The sequence below is a fragment of the Chlorocebus sabaeus genome, chromosome 7 (assembly GCF_047675955.1).
Source record: "Chlorocebus sabaeus isolate Y175 chromosome 7, mChlSab1.0.hap1, whole genome shotgun sequence".
NCBI classification, from domain to species: Eukaryota; Metazoa; Chordata; class Mammalia; order Primates; family Cercopithecidae; genus Chlorocebus; species Chlorocebus sabaeus.
Window position 1 is genome coordinate 1,653,895 of NC_132910.1, and position 23,539 is coordinate 1,677,433.

At 36.2% G+C, this 23,539-nt stretch overlaps 1 protein-coding gene across 1 annotated transcript in view; it reads left to right on the forward strand.

The window, feature by feature from the left end:
• The window catches only part of UBA6 (ubiquitin like modifier activating enzyme 6), a 75,352-nt gene continuing 51,813 nt past the window's right edge, over nt 1–23,539 (forward strand). The window contains exons 1-8 of the mRNA XM_073017323.1: nt 1–127; nt 4,452–4,514; nt 12,111–12,205; nt 12,723–12,751; nt 15,036–15,130; nt 15,821–15,932; nt 19,954–20,034; nt 23,123–23,245. Coding sequence (XP_072873424.1) covers nt 57–127; nt 4,452–4,514; nt 12,111–12,205; nt 12,723–12,751; nt 15,036–15,130; nt 15,821–15,932; nt 19,954–20,034; nt 23,123–23,245 — 669 coding nt within the window. The 5' untranslated portion in view covers nt 1–56. The remainder of the gene's footprint in view (nt 128–4,451; nt 4,515–12,110; nt 12,206–12,722; nt 12,752–15,035; nt 15,131–15,820; nt 15,933–19,953; nt 20,035–23,122; nt 23,246–23,539) is intronic.

The window sequence follows — 23,539 nt, forward strand, 5'->3', positions numbered from 1 at the left end:
CGCGGTCCCGCCTCCTTCCTACCTCCCAGTAGCCGGCGGCGGTGTCTCAGGCGGCAATGGAAGGATCCGAGTCTGTGGCCGCCCCTCAGGGGGAAGAGGCATCCTGTTCTTCCTGGGGGACTGGCAGGTGAGAGGACGAGGCGGGTGAAGGTGAGGGGGTCGCGGTTGGGACCCAGGCTCCGGGTTTCTGCTTCTTTCTTTCCGGCGGGCTGGGGGCGCCCGAGAGGCCGTGGGGCCGAGCAGAGCCGGCCCTGGGAGGAGAGGGGCGCGCGGAGTGGGTGTGGCGACGTGGGCTAGGGCCTCTGCTGTTCCCGGCTTTCCTGAGGAAAAGTCCCCTTTCAGCACCTTTGAGCGCTTTCTCAGTTCTGGCTGGGATTCGGGATCCTCCTTCCTCCGAGTCACCAGACTTGAGGGGCTCCGGCCGAGAGCGAGTTCTGGTCCCGGTCACTTGGCGTGAGCTTCCCGGTTTGGTGCCAAGCACCTTTCCTCCTTTCCGTAAAAAGAAAGCGAGGAGCGCCAGTGTGCACCTCCACTGAGATCCTCTTTTGAAAACTGTTACCAGAAGGAACTTGGTAAGAATGAATCAGTAGCAATCTGGACACCCTGAGGCCTCTGTTGACTATGGAAGAAAAAAAAAAAAGCCAGGAAAAAAAAAAAATACACAAGTTACCCATTCTTATTTCCCACTTGGTTTTGAAATTCTTTAAATCTTTCCCGCCCCTGTAAAATTAGGGGGGAAATATTTGTGCCAGGCTTTTACCAGTTTCTTGGTTAGTAGTTCCTCTTTCAGTCATCTCATAATTAATAAAGCAGGTAATTATATTCTGTCCACCACTGTCAGAATACACCATGCAAAAGATAGAAGTGATGGATGTATTATTTTCAGCTGATGTGACACTTTGTAAACCTGTAGCCTTTTTGCCAGTTTCAGACTGAAGGGATGCTTTCAGTTTCCTGGTGTTGTCTGCCATTGCAGACACTGCCAGACTTGAGGGATATTATGTAATATAACCCGCGCCTTATTCGAAGCGTTTTTGATTGTCTTATAGATCATATTATTTTTGCATATTCTTGAAACATTCCAGTGAGGTACAACTTTCTTAAAAGTGCCAGTAATGCCATTAAGCGGCAGAGCTAGTTAGAATGTAGCTCTTCTCGTTTTTATTCAGATTTACCCACTAGGGCTATTGCCCCCGCCATGCAAGGAGAGCAGCAAGTGAAAGTGTACTAGGGATAAGGTGATAGGAAAGTAGATAATAAAAAATTTTGTTAGCTGGGTGCAGTGGCTCAAACGCTTGCAATCCCAGAACTTTGGGAGGTCGAAGCGGGCGGGTCGCTTGAGCTCAGGAGTTCCTAGATTAGCCTGGGCAACATGGCGAAACCGTGTCTCTATGAAATGCAAAAAAATTAGCTGGGTGTGGTGGTGCACGCCTGTAGTCCCAGCTACTCGGGAGGCTAAAATGGGAAGATCACTTGAGTCTGGAGAGGTCGAGGCTGCAGTGAGCCAAGATCGTGCCACTGCACTCCAGTCTGGGTGACAGAGAGAGAGACCCTGTCTCAAAAGAAAGAAAAGAAACAAATTTTGTTTATTTTAATATTTTGTTACAATGCCCAAACAGAGTATATTGTGTGTGTGTGTGTGTGTGTGTGTTTTATTAGATAGGTGATCTCTTAGAACACAGCTATCTTCTGATTTGCTTTGGTAATTGGAATCAGTTTTTTAAATAGCTATCTATTTAATTAACTAGAAGCTGGTATCATTTGATATGTGTCAGTGTTTGGTGTGATAAATGATAACATTTTAATTATCTTTGTTTACAAATTCTGTAGCTTATTTATCAATGTTAGGACTAGAAAGTTGGATTCCAAACCTGAATTTGACGCCATCGCAGTGTTTTTAGAATCCTTTGACGATTAGAGCTTCTCAGAACTAGGAATGGCCTGCACTTCTGCTAGTATATTGATCTCAGCTCTCACAGTGGTTCAGCTCCAAATGCTCCAGACTGGTTCCCTGTACCTGGAAATTATCTCTGCTTCCCAGTGTTTCCTACAGATATGTTTTTTGAAGGCCATGCTGTGAAAAAATTGAGACAAGCACTGCTATAAATAATATGCTGCTGTAATAAGTATACTTTGTCAGATTTGTATATTTAGATTTTTCTTCCTTTAAAATTTATTCATTTGACAGGTTTTTTTTTGTTTTGTTTTTTGTTTTTAGTCAGAGTCTTGCTCTTGTCGCCCAGGCTGGAGTACAGCGGTGAGATCTTGGCTCACTGCAACCTCCTCCTCCCGGGTTCAAGCCATTGTCCCACCTCAGCCTCCCAAGTAGCTGGGATTACAGGCGCCTGCCACCACGCCTGGCTAATTTTTGTATTTTTGGTAAAGACAGGGTTTCACCGTGTTGGTCAGGCTGGTCTCGAACTCCTGACTTCAGGTGATCTGCCCGCCTTGGCCTCCCAAAGTGCTGGGATTACAGGCATGAGCCACCGTGCCTGGCCCATTTAACAGATTTTTAAAGTGCTTCCTTTATGTCTACTATTAGAGACAGTAGGCAGTATGTGTGGTAGTCAAGAGCTAGACTGCCTGGATTCAGATCCTGGCAGTGCCATTTGCCTGCTCTGTGACTTTGGGCAAATTTTAAGTTAACCTGCCTCAGCCTCTTTTTTCCATCTGTTCATTGGAGATAGCAATAGTGCCTGCCCACTGTTTGGGCAAGGTTGTTGTAAGGGTTAACTGAATTAGTACATCTAAAGCACTTAAAACAGTGTTTAGCATGGGGTTATCTATTATTATTAAATGCCTGATACTGTTTTAGTTATTTGGAATACAGCAGTGAGTTTTTAACAGATCATACATTTTTTGGTAGGAGTGGCAGACAAACAGTTAATGGTAAGTGATTTGAAAAAACTGACAGGTTAATGAGTTAGGCAGCAACCTAAGGATAAGAGTAGCCATTTTATTGATAGGGTGATCAGGAATGATGTGTGTGGTATTTGTGACACAATATTTTAATTGAGGCTTAACTGATAAGAAGTCAACTATTCCGAGATTTTAAGAAAGAACATTCTAAGTAGAAGAAATAGTGTAAAAACTCTGAAATAAGAGCAAGCTTGTCTTCTTGTGAAACAGCAAGCAGGTCGGTGTGGCTTGAAGATAGTAAGCAAAAAAGGAGAGTGGTGGGAGTTGAAACTGGAGAGGTAATTGGGAGACAGAACACATTGGCCCTTTCAAGTATGGTGAGGTGTTTGAATTTTAAGAGTAAAGGAAATCCACTGAAGGGTAGTCCAAATTCGGGGGATAATTTCTGACTGCATTTTAAGATATTTAGACTGTTTTATGGAGAATAAATGGGAAGGACAATGGTGGAAATAAGACTAGCTAGGTGGTCTTTGAAATAGCTCAGGTGAAATGTGGTGATGGTTTGGCTTGAGATTGTACTGATTGAAATAGTAAAAAGTGATCAGATTTGAGATCTTCTATGAAGGTAGAACTAACAGGTCTCAAATGGAGAAAGTTGGGGAATGATTTAAGCAGGAAGATCCCTAGATTTCAGGACTACCCAGTAAATGATGGTAGCAGAAAATGAGTTAAGAAAGACAGGAAGAATACATTAAGCAGGGGTAATTGAATTCTCTTTGGAGTTTGTTATGTTTGTGATACCAGTTAAGACATCAGAATAGTTATTGTTTTGGCAGTTGTATACAATCCGGAGGTCAGGGGAAAGATCACACATGGAGAAATAAGTTTCAATATAATCAATATATATTCATCCATAGGATTGAATGAGTTTATCTAGGAAGAGTATATATATAGATAAAGTTGATGGTACACAATTGCTGAAATACAGATCCTTTAGAATGTATGTACCAAACAGCGGGGCACAGTGGCTCATGCCTGTAATCCCAGCACTTTGGGAGGCCAAGGCGGGTGGATCTCTTGAGGTCAGGAGTTCAAGACCAGCCTGGCCAACATTGTGAAACCCCATCTCTGCTAAAATTACAAAATTAATTGGATGTGGTGGTATGTACTTGTAGTCCCAGCCACTTGGGAGGCTGAGGCACGAGAATTGTTTGAACCTAGGAGGTGGACGTTGCAGTAAGCTGAGATCATGCCACTGCACTCCAGTCTGGGTGACAGAGTGAGACTCCATCTCGAAAAAGGAGAAAAAAAAAAATATATATATATATATATTTTTTTTTAATATCAGTGATAAAACAACACCTGAGATCTGAGAATAAAAGATGATGAGCTTTGTAATCTTAAAATCTACACAGGAGAGAACAAGCAATCCGATAATTTTAGGCCATTTAAAAAATATAAGTAAAGTGGTAGATAATAAAATGTATGTTTGGTTTGTGAAAACCTTTAGTAACTGTTGAATCTGATCACACGAATAATCAAATATTATATTATAAAATGTGAATATTTAATAACCATGTTTTTTTTTCCAGCACAAATAAAAATTTGCCCATTATGTCAACAGCATCTGTGGAGATCGATGATGCATTATACAGGTAAGAATTTCATGGAAACTGAAACTTATTTTTCTCATTAATTGTTCTCAAATAATCAAGTAGTCTCTTTGAAGATACCATTCGGCCTATGCGGAATTATATATATATGTAATATATATATGTTATACGTATATACACACACACTATATATATATGTATAAAGAGTTCCTCTCAAGTTAAAATTAGGGTTTCTGTGATTTTTTTTAACTACATTCGGATAATATTTAAATCTCAGTTGTTTTAGGTTTAGGTGATAGGACTAAGAAGGATTTTGCCACCCTCTGCAAAATAAACCTTTCATTTTTGGACAATAATTCATATTTAAGTTCTTGATAGTGCAGGAATTCATGAAGAATAATATTTCACTTTAGTCATACAATAGCATCTAGAGAATATGATTTCTTCATTATAATCTCATTAAAATATTTCCTGTTCTGTAATTTATAGACAGTGGAGAAATACTGTGTGATTGAAGAGTTGTAATTTGAATAGAATTTGATGGGACTTTTAAAACTATGCTTTTTCAGTAAATTGGAATGCTTTTTTAGTAATTAAAGAAAGTATTATATGATTGAATAGTTGTGTTTTGAATGGAATTTGATGAGACTTTTTAAACTATACTTTTTCATGAAATTTGAATACTTTTTAAAGTAATTAAAAAGATGCAGAGTCAATAATGGGCACTTTATTAGGAGCTAATACATACCATCTGGCATGTTGAGTCCAAATCCTGTTTTGTACTATATGCTTGGGAAAAGAGATAAAAGACTAACAATCTTGCTCATGTGAAAATTATTTTACAGATGGTTTCCTGATTATAAAGTATGGTTTAGAAGTCACTTTAAGTTGTTGTATAAGGGTTAACTGAATTAGTATGTCTAAAGCACTTAAAACAGTGTTTAGCACAGGGTTATCTATTATTATTAAATGCCTGGTACTGTTTTAGGTATTTGGATTACAGTAGTGAGTTTTTAACAGACCATACATTTTTTGGTAGGAGTGGCAGACAGTTAATGGTAAGTGATTTGAAGAAACTATGATAGGTTAATGAGTTAGGCAGTGACCTAAGGATAAGAGTAGCCATTTTATTGATAGGGTATCAGGAATGATGTGTGTGATATTTGTAATACAATATTTTAATAGAGGCTTAAGTGATAAGAAGTCAACTATTCCAAGATTTTTAAGAAAGAACATTCTAAGCAGGAGAAATAGTGTAAAAACTCTGAAATGAAAGCAAGTTTGCCTTCTTGCAAAACAGCAAGCAGGTCAGTGTGGCCTGAAGATAGTAAGCACAAAGGAAGAGTGGACTCTTAAATTGGGATTCTTAATCTATAATTATATTCTTAATGTCATTTTGGTCATGTTTTTCTTGATATAACAAATGGCACCTCTTTGAGATAGTATTGACTAATTTTATTCATTTTTTTAGTTTAAACCTTGTGAAACTTTTTTTATGTCCCTCCAACCCTGTAATGCTGATAAATAAACATAATTTTCAGTAGCTCAGTGACTAAACTTTCCATTTACAATGCTATGTGAGTAGGCTGCAGTTTGCTTTACTGAGAGTTATTGAATGTAGCAGTTTAGCTGTTATTATTAGAGGTAAGCCATTTTCTTTTGTTTGACGGAGAGTATCTTTTGGTGTAGTTGTTTGCACTTTGTGTGCATGTCGTATTGCAAACATCTAATTGTTTACCAATGTGCATATTTGAGTTTTAATATCTTCCTTAAGAATTCGTCATAGTGAGGGCAGGAATCATTAATAAATGATAAAGCCGGAAATTTATGTGGGTACTAAAAGAGTGAATTATTAGGGAATACTAAAAGAGTTACTGACTACATATAGGTTTTCTTAGTAGAAATACAAAGATGTGGCCTGGTGCGGTGGCTCACGCCTGTAATACCAGCTCTTTGGGAGGCCAAGGCAGGTGGATCATGAGGTCAGGAGATCAAGACCATCCTGGCTAACACGGTGAAACCCTGTCTTTACTAAAAATACAAAAAATTAGCCAGGCGTGGTGGCAGGCGCCTGTAATCCCTGCTACTCGGGAGGCTGAGGCAGGAGAATGGCATGAACCCGGGAGGCGGAGCTTGCAGTGAGCTGAGATGGCGCCACTGCGCTCCAGCCTGGGCAACAGAGCGAGACTCTGTGTCAAAAAAAAAAAAAAGAAATACAAAGATGTGTATATTACAAAGGCCAAAATGTGAGATTTTCACACAAAAACTAGGTCTTATTTTCTTAGATTTTAAAAATTAACTTACACGTTCGAGGGTTTGGTGGTGTTTTGTTGTTGTTGTTGTTATAGTGGCTGAATCTGAAGATTTGGGAGTTTTGTATTTTTGCTTTTTTGAGACGGAGTCTTTCTTTGTCATCCAGGCTGGAGTGCAGTGGCACGATCTCAGTTCACTGCATCCTCCGCCTCCTGAGTTCAAGCGATTCTCCTACCTCAGCCTCATGAGTAGCTGGGACTACAAGCGTGCACCACCACACCCAGCTAATTTCTGTAGGTTTTTTTTTTTTTTTTTTTTAGTAGAGACAGGGTTTCACCATGTTGGCCAGGATGATCTCAATCTCTTGACCTCGTGATCTGCCCGCCTCGGCTTCCCAATGTGCTGGGACTACAGGTGTGATGAGCCACCGTGCCCGGCTGTATTTTTTTTGTTTTTAAAATCTGTATCTGTTGCTTATGGGGACTAGTATTAGACCTAGGACTTTGGACAATGATTAATATATTTTAGGGACAAGGCATGAAATGAGGATCCTTAGCCTCTTAACATCTCGGGGAGATAGATGTCAGTAGTGAACTTGATGAAGGTAGGGTAAGATAAAGATAAATTCCAGAAGTTCTCTTTTCTCTCCGTTCTCTTTCACACAGCTACAGTTCTGACCATTTTGTCTCATAGTACAAGTCCAAATACTGTAACTTACCGAGTCATTTTGAACATAACTCCAACTTACCTTTTAAAAAGTTAGTATTGTAGTAAAAACACATAACATGAACTCTACCCTACTAACAAGTTTTTAAGTGTGTAGTATAGTATAGTTGACACTTGAACAATGAAGAAGTTAGGAATGCCAGCTCCCCAGCACCCTACCTCTTGTGCAGTCGAAAATCCACATAATGACTTTTGACTCTCCCAAAGCTTAAGTACTAATAGCATACTATTGACTGGAAATTTTACTGATAATGTAAATAACACACATTTTAAATATTATATGTATTATATACTGTATATATATACGGCATTCTTACAATAAGCTAGAGAAAATAAAATGTTAAGAAAATCATAAGGAAGAGAAAATACATTTATTGTTCATTAGGTGGAACTGGATTATCGTAAAGGTCTTCATCTTTGTTGTCTTCATGTTGAGTAGGCTGAGGAGGAGGAAGGGAGGGAGTTGGTTTTGTCTTGGGGTGGCAGAATCAAAAGAGGTGGAGGCAGAAGGGTAGGGAAGGAGAGGCAGGCACACACTGTAACTTTATGGAAATATGTAACTACTGTGTGACTTTTTTGCTTTCTTATTTCTGGAAAAATGTTTCTATACAGTACTGATCCTCCTGTCACTTTCTTTAGTTTCTTTTTGGTGCCCCTGTTGTAGAAGGGTCCATATCTTTAAAGAAATCAACACAATCTTGAATCATCAGAACCCTTCTGCCCGATTGTCTGATGTCAGTAACAATGATAGCATCTTCAATGGTATAATCTTCCAGACTTTAATAATGTTCTCTCTCTTGGGGTTCTCTTCCATAGCATTGACAATCCTTTCCATAGAGTGCTGTGTGTAATGAGCCTTAAAGGTCCTTTATGATGCCCTGATCTAGAAGCTGAATTTGAGATGTTGTGTTTTGAAGCAAGCAGACCACTTCAGCACCTTCCTTGTTGAACTTATGGGGTTCTGGGTGGCCAGGTGTATTGTCCAATAGCAAAAGAACTTTAAAAGTTCTTACTGGCAAGACACTTCCTGATCTCAGAATCAAAGCATCAACAGAACCAATCCAGAAAAAGGGTTCTCGTCCAGGCCTGCTTGTTATGTAGCCAGAGGACTGGCAGCTGGTGTTTATCTTTTCCCTCCAATGCTAAGGAGTTAGCAGCTTTATATGTAAGGGCAGTCCTGATCATAAACCTGAATGCATTTGCACAAAACAGTAGAGTTAACTATCCATTTCTGCGTTAAATCCTGGTGCTTGCTTCTCTTCCTTACTAATAAATGTCCTTTGTGGCAATTTTTTTTGGAATAGAGCACTTTCTTCTACATTAAAAACCTATTCAGGTAGATATCCTTTATCTTCAGCGATTTTCTTCATGGTGTCTAGAAACTCATTGCTACCTCTTGATTGGCAGAAACTGCTTCTCATGTTGTGTCTGACTTTTTTTTAAGCCAAACCTCTTTCTAAAATTATCAAACTATCCTTCGCTAGCATTAAATTCTACAGCTTTACTGCTTGGGTGATGGGTGCACCAAAATCACACAAATCACCACTAAAGAACTTATGTAACCAAACAGCACCTATACCCCAGTAACCTATGGAAAAAAAAGAATTCTACAGCTTTATATCCTTTACCTTCTTTTTGCTTTAAGTGGTCTTATAATGACTTCGCTTCTTCTCAAATCATGTTATAGTCTATAACTATGACTTTGTTTCAGCAATTCTGCACCCATATCAGTGCTGCATTTTCAATACAAGATAAAAAGATCTTTCACAAAAAGTGCAAGGTTTTCATACTTGCTGGTGTAGTTACAATGATGGCTTTCCTTTTTTTTTACAATGGTCCTTCCACTGAATTCATTTTATCTTGAAATGGCAGACAACCACAGCTGCAGGCCTCAGTCTACAGTACATATCAAGCAATTCAACTTTTTGTTGTAATGTCGTGACTTTTCTCAGCTTCTTGGGAGCACTTGTAACATTACTGGTGGCACTTTGTATGGGTCCCATATATTTCATTCAAGATTTACAGTATTGCACATTAAACATGATGGAAAAATATGCAAGAACCTCAAGACGTCACTTTTTCCTGCAATATTCAGTTTACTGGAGAGAGGAACTGCTCAGACAAAGATTATGAATAGAGTCACATGCGCTTTAACCAGATACATCACTTAAGCTCATCACAATAACAACTGGAAGTAGCTACAAAATTATTACAGTAGTGCAGTATGTGCTACAGTGACTTTTATGCACTTATGACTGAATACTGCATCTTTACATCTGTTTACATTCCTCTTAACTGCAAATGGCAACATCTGTGGTCTGTAAGTGTACGTATAAGTTTTCATAAATTTTAACTTTTTATAATTTGTGTGTATTTTATGGTAGTTAATGATAAAATAGATTAATATGTACGTAGATTTCATGCATTCATGACATACTTTTCTTAATTTTTGGATATCTCTAGGCTACAAAGTTCATCTGTGAGTTTTTTCAAGTTGTCACAAATGTCCAAAAAATTTTTCAGTATATTTATTGAAAAAAATCTGCATATAAATGGACCTGTGCGTTTGAAACCCATGTTGTTCAAGGGTCAGCTATATTGTTTACTCTGTGTACGTTGTTGTATAGCAGATTTATGTAGCAAATATTTCTTCAAGATCTTGTTTCTAATTCTTTTGGATAAATACCCAAAATGGAATTGCTGGATTATGTGGTAATTCTATTTTTTAATTTTTGAGGAAGCTTCATACTCTTTTCCATAACAGCTGCACCATTCTACATTTCCAACAGTGCACAGAAGTTCCAGTTTCTCCACATTGTTGCCAATACTTGTTATGTTTTGTTTTGTTTTCTTTTCTTTTATAATGGTCATCCATACAGGTGTGAGGTGATCTCTCATTGTGGTTTTCCCTTGTATTTCCTTGATGATTAGCGAGTATTGAGCACCTTTTCATATACTTGTTGGCTATGTGCATGTTTTTGGAGAAACATCTATTCAAACTCTTTGTCCATTTTTAAAAATTGGGTCAGTTCAGGGGTTTTTTGGTATTGAGTTATAGGCATTCCTTTGGATATTATTAACCCCTTATCACATACATGGTTTACAAATACTTTCTCTCATTCTGTAGGTTGCCTTTTAATTTTGTTGATTGTTTCCTTTACTGGTTTTTAGTTTCATGTAGTCCCACTTGTCAATTTTTGCTTTTGTTGTGTGTGTCTTTGGTGTCATCCAGAAAATCTGTGCCAACACCAGTGTTATGAGGCCTCTTTTCTGTTTTCTTCTAGGAGTTTTGTAATTGCAGATCTTACATTTAAGTCTTTGATTCATTTTGATTGGATTATTTTGTATGGTGTAAGGGTCCATTTTCATTCTTTTGCATTTGGAAATCTAGTTTTCCCAGCACCATTTATTGAAGGCCCCAACCACCTTTTCCTCTGAATACACTGGCCATACTAGACTACTTCTTTTATCAAAGATAAGATAGGTAATTGCAGTTTATACCTTTTTACCTCAACTGTCTTTTCCTGTAATGCTCTTTTGTGCTTCAAAAATACCTTCCAATGATCCTTTAAGAATGAACTCCTGTGTCTGCTCTGTGATATCTTGCCTGAGTTACTTCTCATCCTTTCTGCTCAGCCCTAAAGCATCTTATTTTTATTGCTATTAAATAAACACATTATCACATAGTATTTGTTCACATGTGTGTCAACTCTGTCAGACCATGAGCTTTTCTAAGTCATAGACTATGACACAGTGTCTAAGTCTTAGAAGATACTCATTAAATGATTATTGAATGACTAGGGAAGACAGTGGGTTCAGATTGGCTTGTAGTCCAGAACCTAAGACTAGGTATGTTGCCTAGGTAGTGGCAGTTCAGTGGCTGGGCAGGAACCAAAACTAAGGATATGACAAAAAAGTCTGAAAAAGGTGCAGATGGTACTAACAATAGAAGAAGTGATGATACTAAGAGGGCACTTATACATTCCATCCTTAGGCAAAGACCAGTATTACTGGCCAGGTACAACATTCCCTGACTTCTGAATTCTGACAAGAAGCTGCTACGATAAGATCATCCTTTATATCTGGATATAAACAGGGTCTTGCTGTTGCCCAAGCTTGGGTGCAGTGGCGTTATCATAGCTCATTGTAACCTCAAACCATTAAGCTCAAGCAATCCTCCCACCTCAGCCTCCTGAGTAGGTAGGACCACAGGTATGTGCCACCACACCTTGCTAATTTTCACATTTTTATGTAGAGATGGGGGTCTCAGAAATCCTGTTGATAGTGAAAGTTTTAAGGTGGAGATGGCAAACTCAAATGCTTATAGTGGCCACTGAGGTAATAAATGAGAGGAACAGGAAGGAATTGATTGTGGCAAATCTGGAGCACATAATCCTCCTGCCTAAACAGGGCTACTCCTACTCAACTCCGTCTGTCTATTGCCTTGAGGGAATATGGGTTGTGGTGCCAAATTATCTGATTTTTAAAAATATGTCATATATTTAGCATTTAATTCAGAAATGTTTAAACACTGCAAATCATTCAGAACAAGTCTGTGGGCAGGATTGAGTTCCTAGGCTTTTCATTTGCAAACAACTTTAAGAGATATTATAATTTTAGTGAAATAATTTTTTGTCTTTTATTGTGTTTTCCATGTAGTCGACAGAGGTACGTTCTTGGAGACACAGCAATGCAGAAGATGGCCAAGTCCCATGTTTTCTTAAGTGGAATGGGTGGTCTTGGTTTGGAAATTGGTAAGCGATATTTATATTCCTAATTTTGTATGACACTTTTGAGCAACGTGAGATAGTTTAAATAACTTAACTTCATCCCCTTATATTTGCTATAACAGAAATTAGATCCAAAAGTTTTTAATCTTTGTCAAGACTATTTCATGATGTTGTTATGTTCTTCCACAAATAACCAGTAATGACTCATTGCTTCTTTTTGTGATTTTAATAACCATTAATTATCATTCTCTATATCCATTAATTCATTATAAGTAGTACACATACATATACTGTATTCATAAAAACATATCTGGAAGAATACATTGAAATTTTAGGAGTGATTATTCCTGGGTGTTGTGATTATGCACATTTTAATTTTTTCACTTTTAACCTGTATTTTGTAACTTTTTTAAAACAAGGAACTTAAGTAGTAAAAAAAGAATTCAAAAGTATCCAATCAGATATGTGACTAAGCTCTGTGAAGACATATCCAGTATGTATTCCCAATATTGAGCTATTCCTTTTTCTTTTGCCTTTCTAGCAAAGAATCTTGTTCTTGCAGGGATTAAGGTAAGTAAATGTCCTCTGTGAGAAAAATTGTTATGAACCTTTTTTTGGCTCATTTGTTGTGGTAATATTATTTTATACTTTGTTTTAATTATTGTCTTTAATGCTCTACTTTTAAAAAAATCACAGAAATTTCAAAAATATACAAAAGTAGAAAGAATTGTTTAACAAAACCCCACATACCCATCAGAAGGCTTCAGTTACCAACTCTTGGGGACATTTGTTTCATATATCTTCTCATTCCTTATTGCCCCCAACTGCCAAATTATTTTGATGTAAATTTCAGACATTATATTATATCATCCTTAAATATTTTAGTAGTATCTTTAAAAGGTAAGAATGTCTTTTGAAGCAGCAATACTATTTTCACACCTAAAATGTAACAAGCTCTTAATACCATTGTATTAGTTTACCTGTTGCTGTAAAACAGTTTACCCCAAAATTTGTAGCTTAAACAACATTTTATTGTCTCATAGTTTCTGTGAGTCGGGATTCGGGCATGACTCTGGTCATTATGATAAACTCATGAATTTAAACATAATTTGATGTGTTTTCATCTATCATAGTTATTTTCATTGATGCTCAGATTGTTCCATCTTTGGTTATTGTGGTTCTCTTCATGTTTTTTGAGGCTTTTGGACACAGCCCCTAGTAGTCTTTGTCACTGTTTACAAAGTCTTTTCAGTGGGCAGAGCTGAAACGTTCATAATGAGTAAACACTGAAATTTCTGATTTTCAGGTTTAGGCTTGTAAAGTATTACTAAACTTTCTAATTTTTACTTTGGATTATAGGATATTTATTTCTGTGATTTTATATTTGTGTCTTATTAGGATTTTGGTTTCTAATGATCCATTAGATGCTTTATCCTATATATCCTATATATTCTTTATCCTATTATATTTTACCTGTATGGCATAGTTTCAGAATACCAATTCCAATATTGTTAATAATAATGTATTATTGAAAAAAATTTAGTTTTTTGATCCTACCTGGATTTGGCAGGCAAATTAACTGCTTTTAAAAGTCACTTTAAATAAATCTCTGTGTATAGCAGACTCCGTAAACAGTTTAGTCCATGTATTCATTTTGCTTTGGATTTTTAGAGATTGCTTTCTTAAAAGTTTAGTTTTACTATTATGTGAGATTTATGATTCAAAGTCAGATTTTTTAAACAAATAATTTTCAGATAAGTCTAGCTTCTTGCTACCTTATTTCCTCCTTCACTTACTAGGTTACTGTCTTTTTATATTTGGTTTATTCTTCATTTGTTTTTGTAGATAGGTAACTGCATGCACACAAACATGTGTATCTGTTTATGTGAGGGTATATATATTTATCTTCTCGCACCTTTCTCATATAAAGTGCTCTTCTTTACCTTGCTATCTCTTTACAGCATATCCTGGAGATTACTCCATATTTATAAATACATCTTTCATTTTTTTTTTTTAAATAGTTGCATGATTATGCATTGTATGGATGTATCATCTTATAGCCAGTTCCCCATTGGTGGGCTTTTTGATTATTTCCAGTCTTTTGCTCTTACTAATAGTGTGCTACATTTAATACTCTTGTATATATATCTTTTTGTATTTTTCCCAGTGTGTCTTTGAGATAGAGTCCTAAAAGTGGGATTGCTGCATCACAGAATAAATGCAGATATCTTTTTGCTAGAGATTGCCAAATTCCTTTCCTTTGAGGTTGAGCCACTTTACATTGTTATCAGTAATATATGAGAGTCACTGATTCACTTCACCCTCACCAATAGACTATGTTGTCAAACTGTGGATTTATGCCAATCTAACAAGTGAGAAAAGTTATTTCATTTCTTGGCAAGGTTGAACATCTTTACATATTTTCAAGGACCATGTGTATTTCTTTTTTCAGTATGGTCTTTGTTTATGTTCCTCTTTCTACGAGGTTTGTAGCCTGTGATATAATTTACAAGTATTTTTTTCCACTTTGTTAATTATCTTTCTTACTTGAAACATGGAATATTTTGAAGTGTTTGTTTACATGAATTTTCCGGATTTTTGTGTTGATTTTTATAACATGATACTTTTATAAATGTAAATTATCTTCATGTTTAAAGAAATTTTTCTATCAATTTATTGGGGTCTCCAGATGTATATAGATCTAATTTTATATCCTTTCTAATTCTTATGCCTTTGCTTACTTTTCATTATCTAATTACACAAAATAATAGTTCTAGTACATTGTTGATAGTACTAGAGAGACTGAATATCCTTGAACTCCTGACTTCAACCAATACTTTTTTCTTTTTTGAAGGCACTTACAATTCATGATACAGAAAAATGCCAAGCATGGGATCTAGGAACCAACTTCTTTCTCAGTGAAGATGATGTTGTTAATAAGAGAAACAGGTAAAGATGTTTTGATGTATTATCATGAGTTTTTAAAAATTTATTTACTTAGAATATTTCCTTTATCTAGAGCACCAATCAGTCATAGTTGTTTAAATATAAAGTCTCTACCTTATATTTATACAGGTAAAGATATTTTTATGTATTATGAGGTTTTTTTTTTACTCATTTACTTAGAATATTTCCTTTATCTAGAACACCATTCAGTCATAGTTGTTTAATTGATCACCATAAATTCATACTACTATGGCTAAAGAAATACTGGTATATACTTAATTTTTTGTATTTGTCAAATTTTTTATATATTTATGTAGTATGTATTATATATTATATATAAATACATATTTTTAATATATTACACTGCTACCTAGAAATGTATTTCCTTGAATTTATTAAAGAAAGACTTTAGTGTTGCTAAAGTATTAAGAAAGTTAAGGAGCCTGGAGCTTAGAACTATTAGGGTACACTTCGAGATTGTGTGGTTTACTGTGGAATATGATAGTATATTATTTCAAGATTGTATCGTTATCTGTAAAGACAAGTAAGTCTTGGTTTCTTTCTTCTACAAGGTAAGTTTCCATTGAAATTTTGTAACTTGTCAGGTTCCTCTGATGTCATTACAGTGTCCAGCTTGAAGAGATTTGAGTATATTGAATGAAAGGACAGTAAAAGTTTATTTTATTTTTTTAGGGCTGAAGCTGTGCTTAAACATATTGCAGAACTAAATCCATATGTTCATGTCACATCATCTTCTGTTCCTTTCAATGAGACTACAGATCTCTCCTTTTTAGGCAAATACCAGGTTAGTACTCCATTTTGTATTAAATGTTATTGACAGATTCCGGGGCGAAATTGTTAAGTATTAATATGTTTAATTTAACCTAGTGTATTGAGAAACAGAACAAAAAAATTTCAAGGTAGAAGACATATCAGAATAAAACCTTTCAAATTCTCCATTTTAAGGAAGGGACCTAAGAACTACTGACAAAGTAGTTTTATCAGTTGACTTTTTTTCTCAGTAATATCCATTAAAAACTGCTCAAAACTTTGGTTTATAGCAACATGCATTTATTTCTCTCCTATGTACCTGAATGTCAGTTGGGGTTTCTAGGCTGAACTCAGCCTGGATTAAACTCCAGAGTTTGGTTCTCCTCCATGTGTCTCTCTTCTGGGACCAGGAGGCTACCTAGGTCATGTTCTCATGGTAGTAGCAGAAACAGAAGGTCAAGTCCAGACACACATGCACATTTCAAGCCTCTGTTTTTGTTATGTCCATTAACATCCTGTCAGCCAAAGCAAGTCAACGTTATCAAGCCTAAAGTCAAGAAGCAGAAAAGTACTCTTCCTAAAGCCATGGGCAAGCAGTACAATTACAGGGGAGTAAAAATACATGGATCAGTAGTTCAGTCTATTATAGGTAACAATTCCTTAAATAACAACAACAAAATTCCCAGGACATTGTATATTGTAAAAGTGACTAGGTTGACCCTGAATTTTTTTTTTTTTTTCTGTGAGTAAGTTATGCTGTTACCCATTTAAAAATGATTATAGATTTCTATTCTGGACTAGATAACTTAAAATTCATCCTGGTACAAAGCACCTAGTTTTCTAAACAGACTTTCTTTTAAATGACTATCCAAGCTCAAAATAATGTTAGGAAAATCTGTTTATGTGTTTCTAAACAGACTTTTTGAACAGACTTGCTAGAATTTCTAAACAGACTTTCTTTTAAATGACTATCCAAGCTCAAAATAATGTTAGGAAAATGCTCAGAGGCCACAAATGAACAGTTAGCTAAAAGACTAGTGAACTATTATCTGTAGTTACTCTTAGCAACAGGAGTTGTCTGTCACAGTAACCAAAGTTCTTGGTAATTGATGTTCACATAGAAACAGAAGATTCAGACCTAGAACTACATAAACTAGAGAAATGGAATTGAGACCTCCCCTTCTTCATAAAGCTGGAGCCTCAGAGAGCTATGCCCTAAGTGAAAGGGTGGACAAGAACAGTCTTTAACAATCAGAACGAGAAGCTTGTCTGTTTTCTCTTGAGCTCTGGATGAAAAGTAAAGGTTTTCCTGGGGAATTCATGACCACAGGTTTGCTGTCACATAGGTTTAGAGATTAAACTTTATAATCTTTTGTGATCTGGAAATTCCTAAACTGAGAACTTAATGTAAAAAGTAGTACTACAGGCTGGGCGCGGTGGCTCACACCTATAATCCCAGCACTTTGGGAGGCCAAGGTGGGCGGATCATCTGAGGTCAGGAGTTTGAGACCAGCTGGACCAATAAGGAGAAACCCCGTCTCTACTAATAATACAAAATTTAGCCAGGTATGGTAGTAAATGCCTGTAATCCCGGCTACTTGGAAGGCCGAGGCAGGAGAATCGCTTGAACTCGGGAGGCGGAGGTTGCATTGTGCCAAGATTGCGCCACTACAGTCCAGCCTGGGCAACAAGAACAAAACTCCATCTCAAAAAAAAAAAAAAAAAAAAAATTACGAGAAAAGCTAGTACTATAATGGCCATGCCCTAAAGTGCCAGACAAAAACAAAACTAAACAAATCTTAAGAAGTATACCCTCAACTAACTTACAGGGTATTCCGGTATATAAAATCCCTTTGAGTTCACAGTACAAAATAACAAGATGGGAAAAAAAGCAGCTCAATATGACCAAGAGTCAACAAACTATTAAACCTCAAAGAATTTTTATTTATTTATTTTTCTGTCTTTCTTTTCTTTTCTTTTCTTTTTTCTTTTCTCTTTTCTTTTCCTTTCTTTCTTTTTGTTTTCTTTTTTCTTTTCCTTTCGTCCCCTCCCCTCCCGTCCTGTCCCCTCCCCTCCCCTCCCTTCCCCTCTCCTCTTTTCTTTTGAAGTCTTGCTCTGTCTCCCAGGCTGGAGTGCAGTGGCACAGCCTGGGCTCACTGCAACCTCTGCCTCATGGGTTCAAGCGATTCTCCTACTTCAGCCTCCCGAGTAGCTGGGATCACAGGCACGTGCCACCATGCCCCGCTAATTTTTGTATTTTTAGTAGAGATGGGGTTTCACCATGTTGGCCAGCCTGGTCTTGACCTCCTGACCTCAGGATCCTCCCGCCTTGGCCTCCCAAAGTGCTGGGATTACAGGTGTGAGTCATCATGCCCTGCCTAAACCTCCAAGAATTTAGAAGAATAGATTTGTTTGAGAAATTATAAAATACAGATGTTCAAAACTACTAAATCTCAAAAGAAGTTATTAAATATATAATATTGAAAAAGACCAGGCAGATGTGATAAAGAATGAGGTACAACTTATGGAAATGAACATGAAATCTTAAAAATTAAAATTCATTGGATAGATTAAACAGTAAATAGATAATAGCTGGAATAAACATTAGTGAATTGAAAGATAGACCTGAAGAAATTACCAAAACTCTAGCACATAGAAATAAAGAAAATATCCTAGCACTTTGGAGGCCGAGGTGGGCAGAAAACCTGAGGTCAGGAGTTTCAGACCAGCCTGGCCAGCATGGCAAAACCCTGTCTCTACTGGAAATACAAAAATTAGCTGAGCATGGTGGCGTGTGCCTGTAATCCCAACTACTGGGGAGGCTGAGGCAGGAGAATCGCTTGAACCTAGGAGACAGAGGTGGTTTTGCAGTGAGCCCAGATAACACCACTGCAATCCAGCCTGGGCGACAGAGTGAGACTGTGTCTCAAAAACAAACAAACAAACAAAAAAACAAAAAAGAAATAAGAGAAAATACTATGGACAAATTAAAATAAATGAGAGCTTGAATGAAAAGGTTCAATTTATGAGATTGGATTTCAGATAGCAATAGATAGCAATAGAAAAGGGCAATATTCAAAGAAAGTATGGCTGAGAATTTTCTAACATTGATAAAACTCAAATCAGTTTCAGTATGTGTTGGGTCTAGTCTTTGATTTTTTTATTATTTGCAACCTAGCCTGTTACTGTTTCACAGATGCAGGAAATATGAGATTCCTGGGTCAGAGACTAAGAAGTTTATTACTCAGTGCATAATAAAAAACATGAGCATTATATTGCATTTTCTTCCTCGCCCCCTGTCCCCCAAGTCCCCTAGTTCAAGGCAGAGGGCTCAGTGAATGCCTGCACATGTAGTAGGTTGCTTTAGAGAAGAATGCTGAGCTTGGGGAACTGGCTGTTTTAAAGCAAGCTAAGACATCTCTTTATCCCTGAGGAAGATCTTACCTCATCCCTCAAGTTTTTACACAGCAAATACAATTCTGAGAAATGACCTCAAGTAAAGAGTGGTAAGGACCTTGCATTCATGGCATACGTTGTGAGACTGTATAGACGAGAGACCCATGGAGGAATGTCTCCCTACAGGAAGCAAACCATATTGCAAGCTAGATTTAAAAAAACTAAATCCACAGATGGACTTGTTCTAGTAGCCAACTAATGTGTCTCTTAAAAATGTTGTCAGGTTTTTAAGCTAGCATGAAAGTAATACTCTGGTAGCTAGGTTAGTATTTGTGTGATAGTAATAGATGAAACAAATCTAATCACTTAAGAGTCCATAAATACCACATAGAATATTAAGGTTTGCTTCTAATCGTAAAGCCTGCGATGGTTATCAAGTTTTATGTGTGCAGGTTTTCTCCTGTATATGTTATTTTTACTTTTGTTATCTGTACTTTGTGAAGGTATTAACCTTGGAATGGAATTCCATAGGATTGTAACTTTTCAGTGAGATTAGTGATGTGTCTTTAGCACAGTGCAAACTGACATGCTTCTGATTATTGTATATTACAAAAATAATTATGTATTTTCTAGTTTTTAATTTGTTGTTTTCTCAACAGTGTGTAGTATTGACTGAGATGAAACTTCCATTGCAGAAGAAGATCAATAACTTTTGCCGTTCTCAGTGCCCTCCAATTAAGGTAATTGTATCATTTAGTAATGACATGTAGTTAACCACTTTCACTACTAGAATTTTTAACTTATTGATGGGTTGTATAAGAAACTTTTTACATAATAATCACAATAAGATTTTTTTCATTAATTTTGATATATTCATTTCCTGTTTTTAAAACTAGGATCTAAGTTTGGTTTATAGACAGATTGCCAAAACTAAGGAAGAATTAATGTTAGGAATGGAAAGGATGATAAACATTGATATCATCATCTAATTTTTTTTTTTTTTTTTTCGAGACAGAGTCTCATTCTGTCGCCCAGGCTGGGGTGCAATGACACGATCTTGGCTCACCCCAACCTCCGCCTCCCAGGTTCAAGCTGTTCTCCTGTCTCAGCCCCCCGAGTAGCTGGGATTCCACGTGCCCGCCACCATACGTGGCTAATTTTTTGTATTTTTAGTAGAGACAGGATTTCACCATGTTGGCCAGGCTGGTCTCGAACTCCTGACCTCAGGTGAGCCACTGCACCCAGCCTCTATTTTTAAATGTTGTTATGGTACTGATTTTCTAGAAGTCCAGTGGTTCATTCAATGAATATTCATTGATTATCTATGTACTGGAGATAGTTATAGCCACTAGAAATACATTAGTGAATAGAGACAAATTTTCTTACTCATGAAAATTACCTTCAGCTAGGGAAGATGTACAATAAACAAGAAAATAAATACATCATGCATTTTTAAATAGTTTCAAGTCCTGTGAAGAAAAAAAATCTGAATAAAAAAAAATAGAGAATGATATCTGCATGATGTAGGGAGAAGGGCCAGTTCTGGTTCTCTTAGAAGGTTAGAGAAGTCTTCACTAAGGAGATGACGTTTGAATAGAGCCCTGAATAATGAGAAAGAACAGGCTATATAAAGATCTGGGGGAAAGCATTCAAAGCAGGGGAATCAGCAAATGTAAACATTTGCAAGTGTAAAAATTAGGTTGGTGATTTTGAGGAACAGTAAGAGGCAAGCAGGACCAAAACAGAGTGGTAAAGAGGAGAGGATAGTAGGAGTAAAATATACCAGAAGGTTAGTTTGGGAGAAGTAGGTTGGGGCCATACGTTATAAGATCTTTGAAGACATTTGAGTTTTTAGGCCTGTGAGTTTTCATCTGTTTTATATTTTTAAAGGATCACTATGGCTTGCTGTATGGAGAGAAGACTATAATTGTAGTTTTCGAAGTGTGATCCAGGGACACTAAGAATCCCTCAGACCCTTACAGTGGTTCTACACAGTCAAACTTTTTGTTTTCATATTACTAAGATGTTATTTGCCTTTTTCATTCTGATTATCTTAGGAGGCAGAGTGGAGTTTTCCAGAGTCTATATGATGTGTGGTGATATCCTTGCTCTGACAATGGAATGTGTATATTCTTGTGATTTAAATTTCTCTCAGTTTTAATTTCTAACACAGTAAATATTGATAGGTGTAACTCACATAAACAAAAGCTCTTTGGGTCCTCAATAATTTTTAAGAGTATGAAGGGGTTATGAAAGATAACCAAAAGAAATAGAACTGTTGGATTATAAGAGTAAAGTAGAGGCAGCTAGACTAGTTAGTAGTTACTGCAGTAGTTCAGCTGAGAGATGCTGGTATCTTAGATAGAAGACGGGAATAGAGATAGACAGAAGTCATTGAATTTGAGGTATCTTTTGTTTAAGAAAAAGGACGAGGTGGGGTGGGGGCCTAACAGAACTTGTAGATAGATGAATGAGTTGTGAAGGAAAGAGTGAGTGAGCAAGAATGACTCATAGATTTTTAAATCTCCAGCATAATTAGGTGCACAGTGACATTGGGAAGAGGTTTAGATGGAAAAAATCACAGTTCTTCACTTGTAATTGAATTCATTACTAACCTCATCTCTTTTGTTTTGGGAATTGTTTCACTGGAAAAAGGAAAAAGCTAATTGTTTCTTTAAGTTAGGCGCTAAGTCAAAAATCATAATTTATGATGTAGGTGTGTTGAAAATTTTTGGATTGTGGTATTTACATAGCATATTTATGCTCTGTAGAGCATTTGTGCTGTGGTTTACAATTTAAGCATGTGGTTAAGACAGAATAGCCAGTGAACTTACAATAGGGCACAGAAGTGTTACAAAATAACTACACAAGGTTATCAATTAAAATATTTGTTTACATAATTTGTATATTCTTTAGAGTTAAACTTTAAAAAAAAGCTTCTAAGTTTCTGTCCAGTTTTATGTCTTGTAAAAAAAAATGCTGTATGTACCCATTTTGATCAGTAAAGTCAATATATGATCAAGTGGGAGGTGGTCTTCTGTTATCTGTATCACTACTTCATGTAATTGGGATTATAAATTATTTTAATATGTTCTTATATCATAATATCAATATACTTAATTATGTTAGAAAAACATTATTTTATGCAAGATTGGGTGCATTACAGAATAAGGATCTCTCTTTATTAGCAGTAGCTCTAAAAATAGCTTTAAGCCCAAAAATAATTTATTTACAAATTCTCAGAATGGAGACAATGCATGTGTTAGAAAAATTGCTTTTAATAAAACATTTGTGATTTAAGAACTTAATATTTTACCTTTCATGGCTCTGATTTGTGGTGTCAGTTTTTCAGCCTTTTTTTCTGTAGACTCTGCTCTCAGCTTTTAGCTCTATTCTATTTTCCATTAACTCTGCTGCTTTTGGTAAATGAGCACTTCATTCCTCTTTCCTAAAATAACAAGTAAGAATTCAGTGCTGGACTATTAAGCCAAAGTATCTGTTTCTTTTATGTTGTGCCTGAATTTTGTGACAAGCACAAAATTTTAAAATCACAGAATTTTTGTTATTTAAAAGTCATAGAATTTTTAAATATGATATGCTGATATTCTTATTTTGTTGTACTGGACATTCATTTACTAAAAGTACTGAAAATCTTTGATTCCTAAACCAGTCTACATCAGTTTATCCTGTTTATTATTTACTTTGTATTCTATAGGTTCTACAGGGTATACTTAATTATAAATGAAATTGTCATGAAATGGGCTAGGAGAGTAGAGTTTTTTTTTTCTTTATATAAATAAGCTTGAACTTGTTTTTGCCATTTTACAGTTTATCAGTGCAGATGTACATGGAATTTGGTCAAGGTTATTTTGTGATTTTGGTGATGAATTTGAAGTTTTAGATGCAACAGGAGAAGAACCAAAAGAAATTTTCATTTCAAACATAACGCAAGTATGATTATATTAATGAACTTTAAAATAAATTTTGTTAAAGTTGATGTGAATGCTATTTTCAAAAAGGCGGTGTCAGCAAAGTATTACAGTATGTAAAATTTCTTTTATAGTGTTTTAAGATAATGAGGGAATATGTAGCTAATTTCTTGACTTCATTATATTAAAACTAAATTAAAACTGGAATATTAATTGTTAAAAATATTCTGGATGTCCTCTAACAAATAATACTTGATAGGGCCAAGCACGGAGGCTCATGCCTACAATCCCAGCACTTTTAGAGGCTGACAGGGGT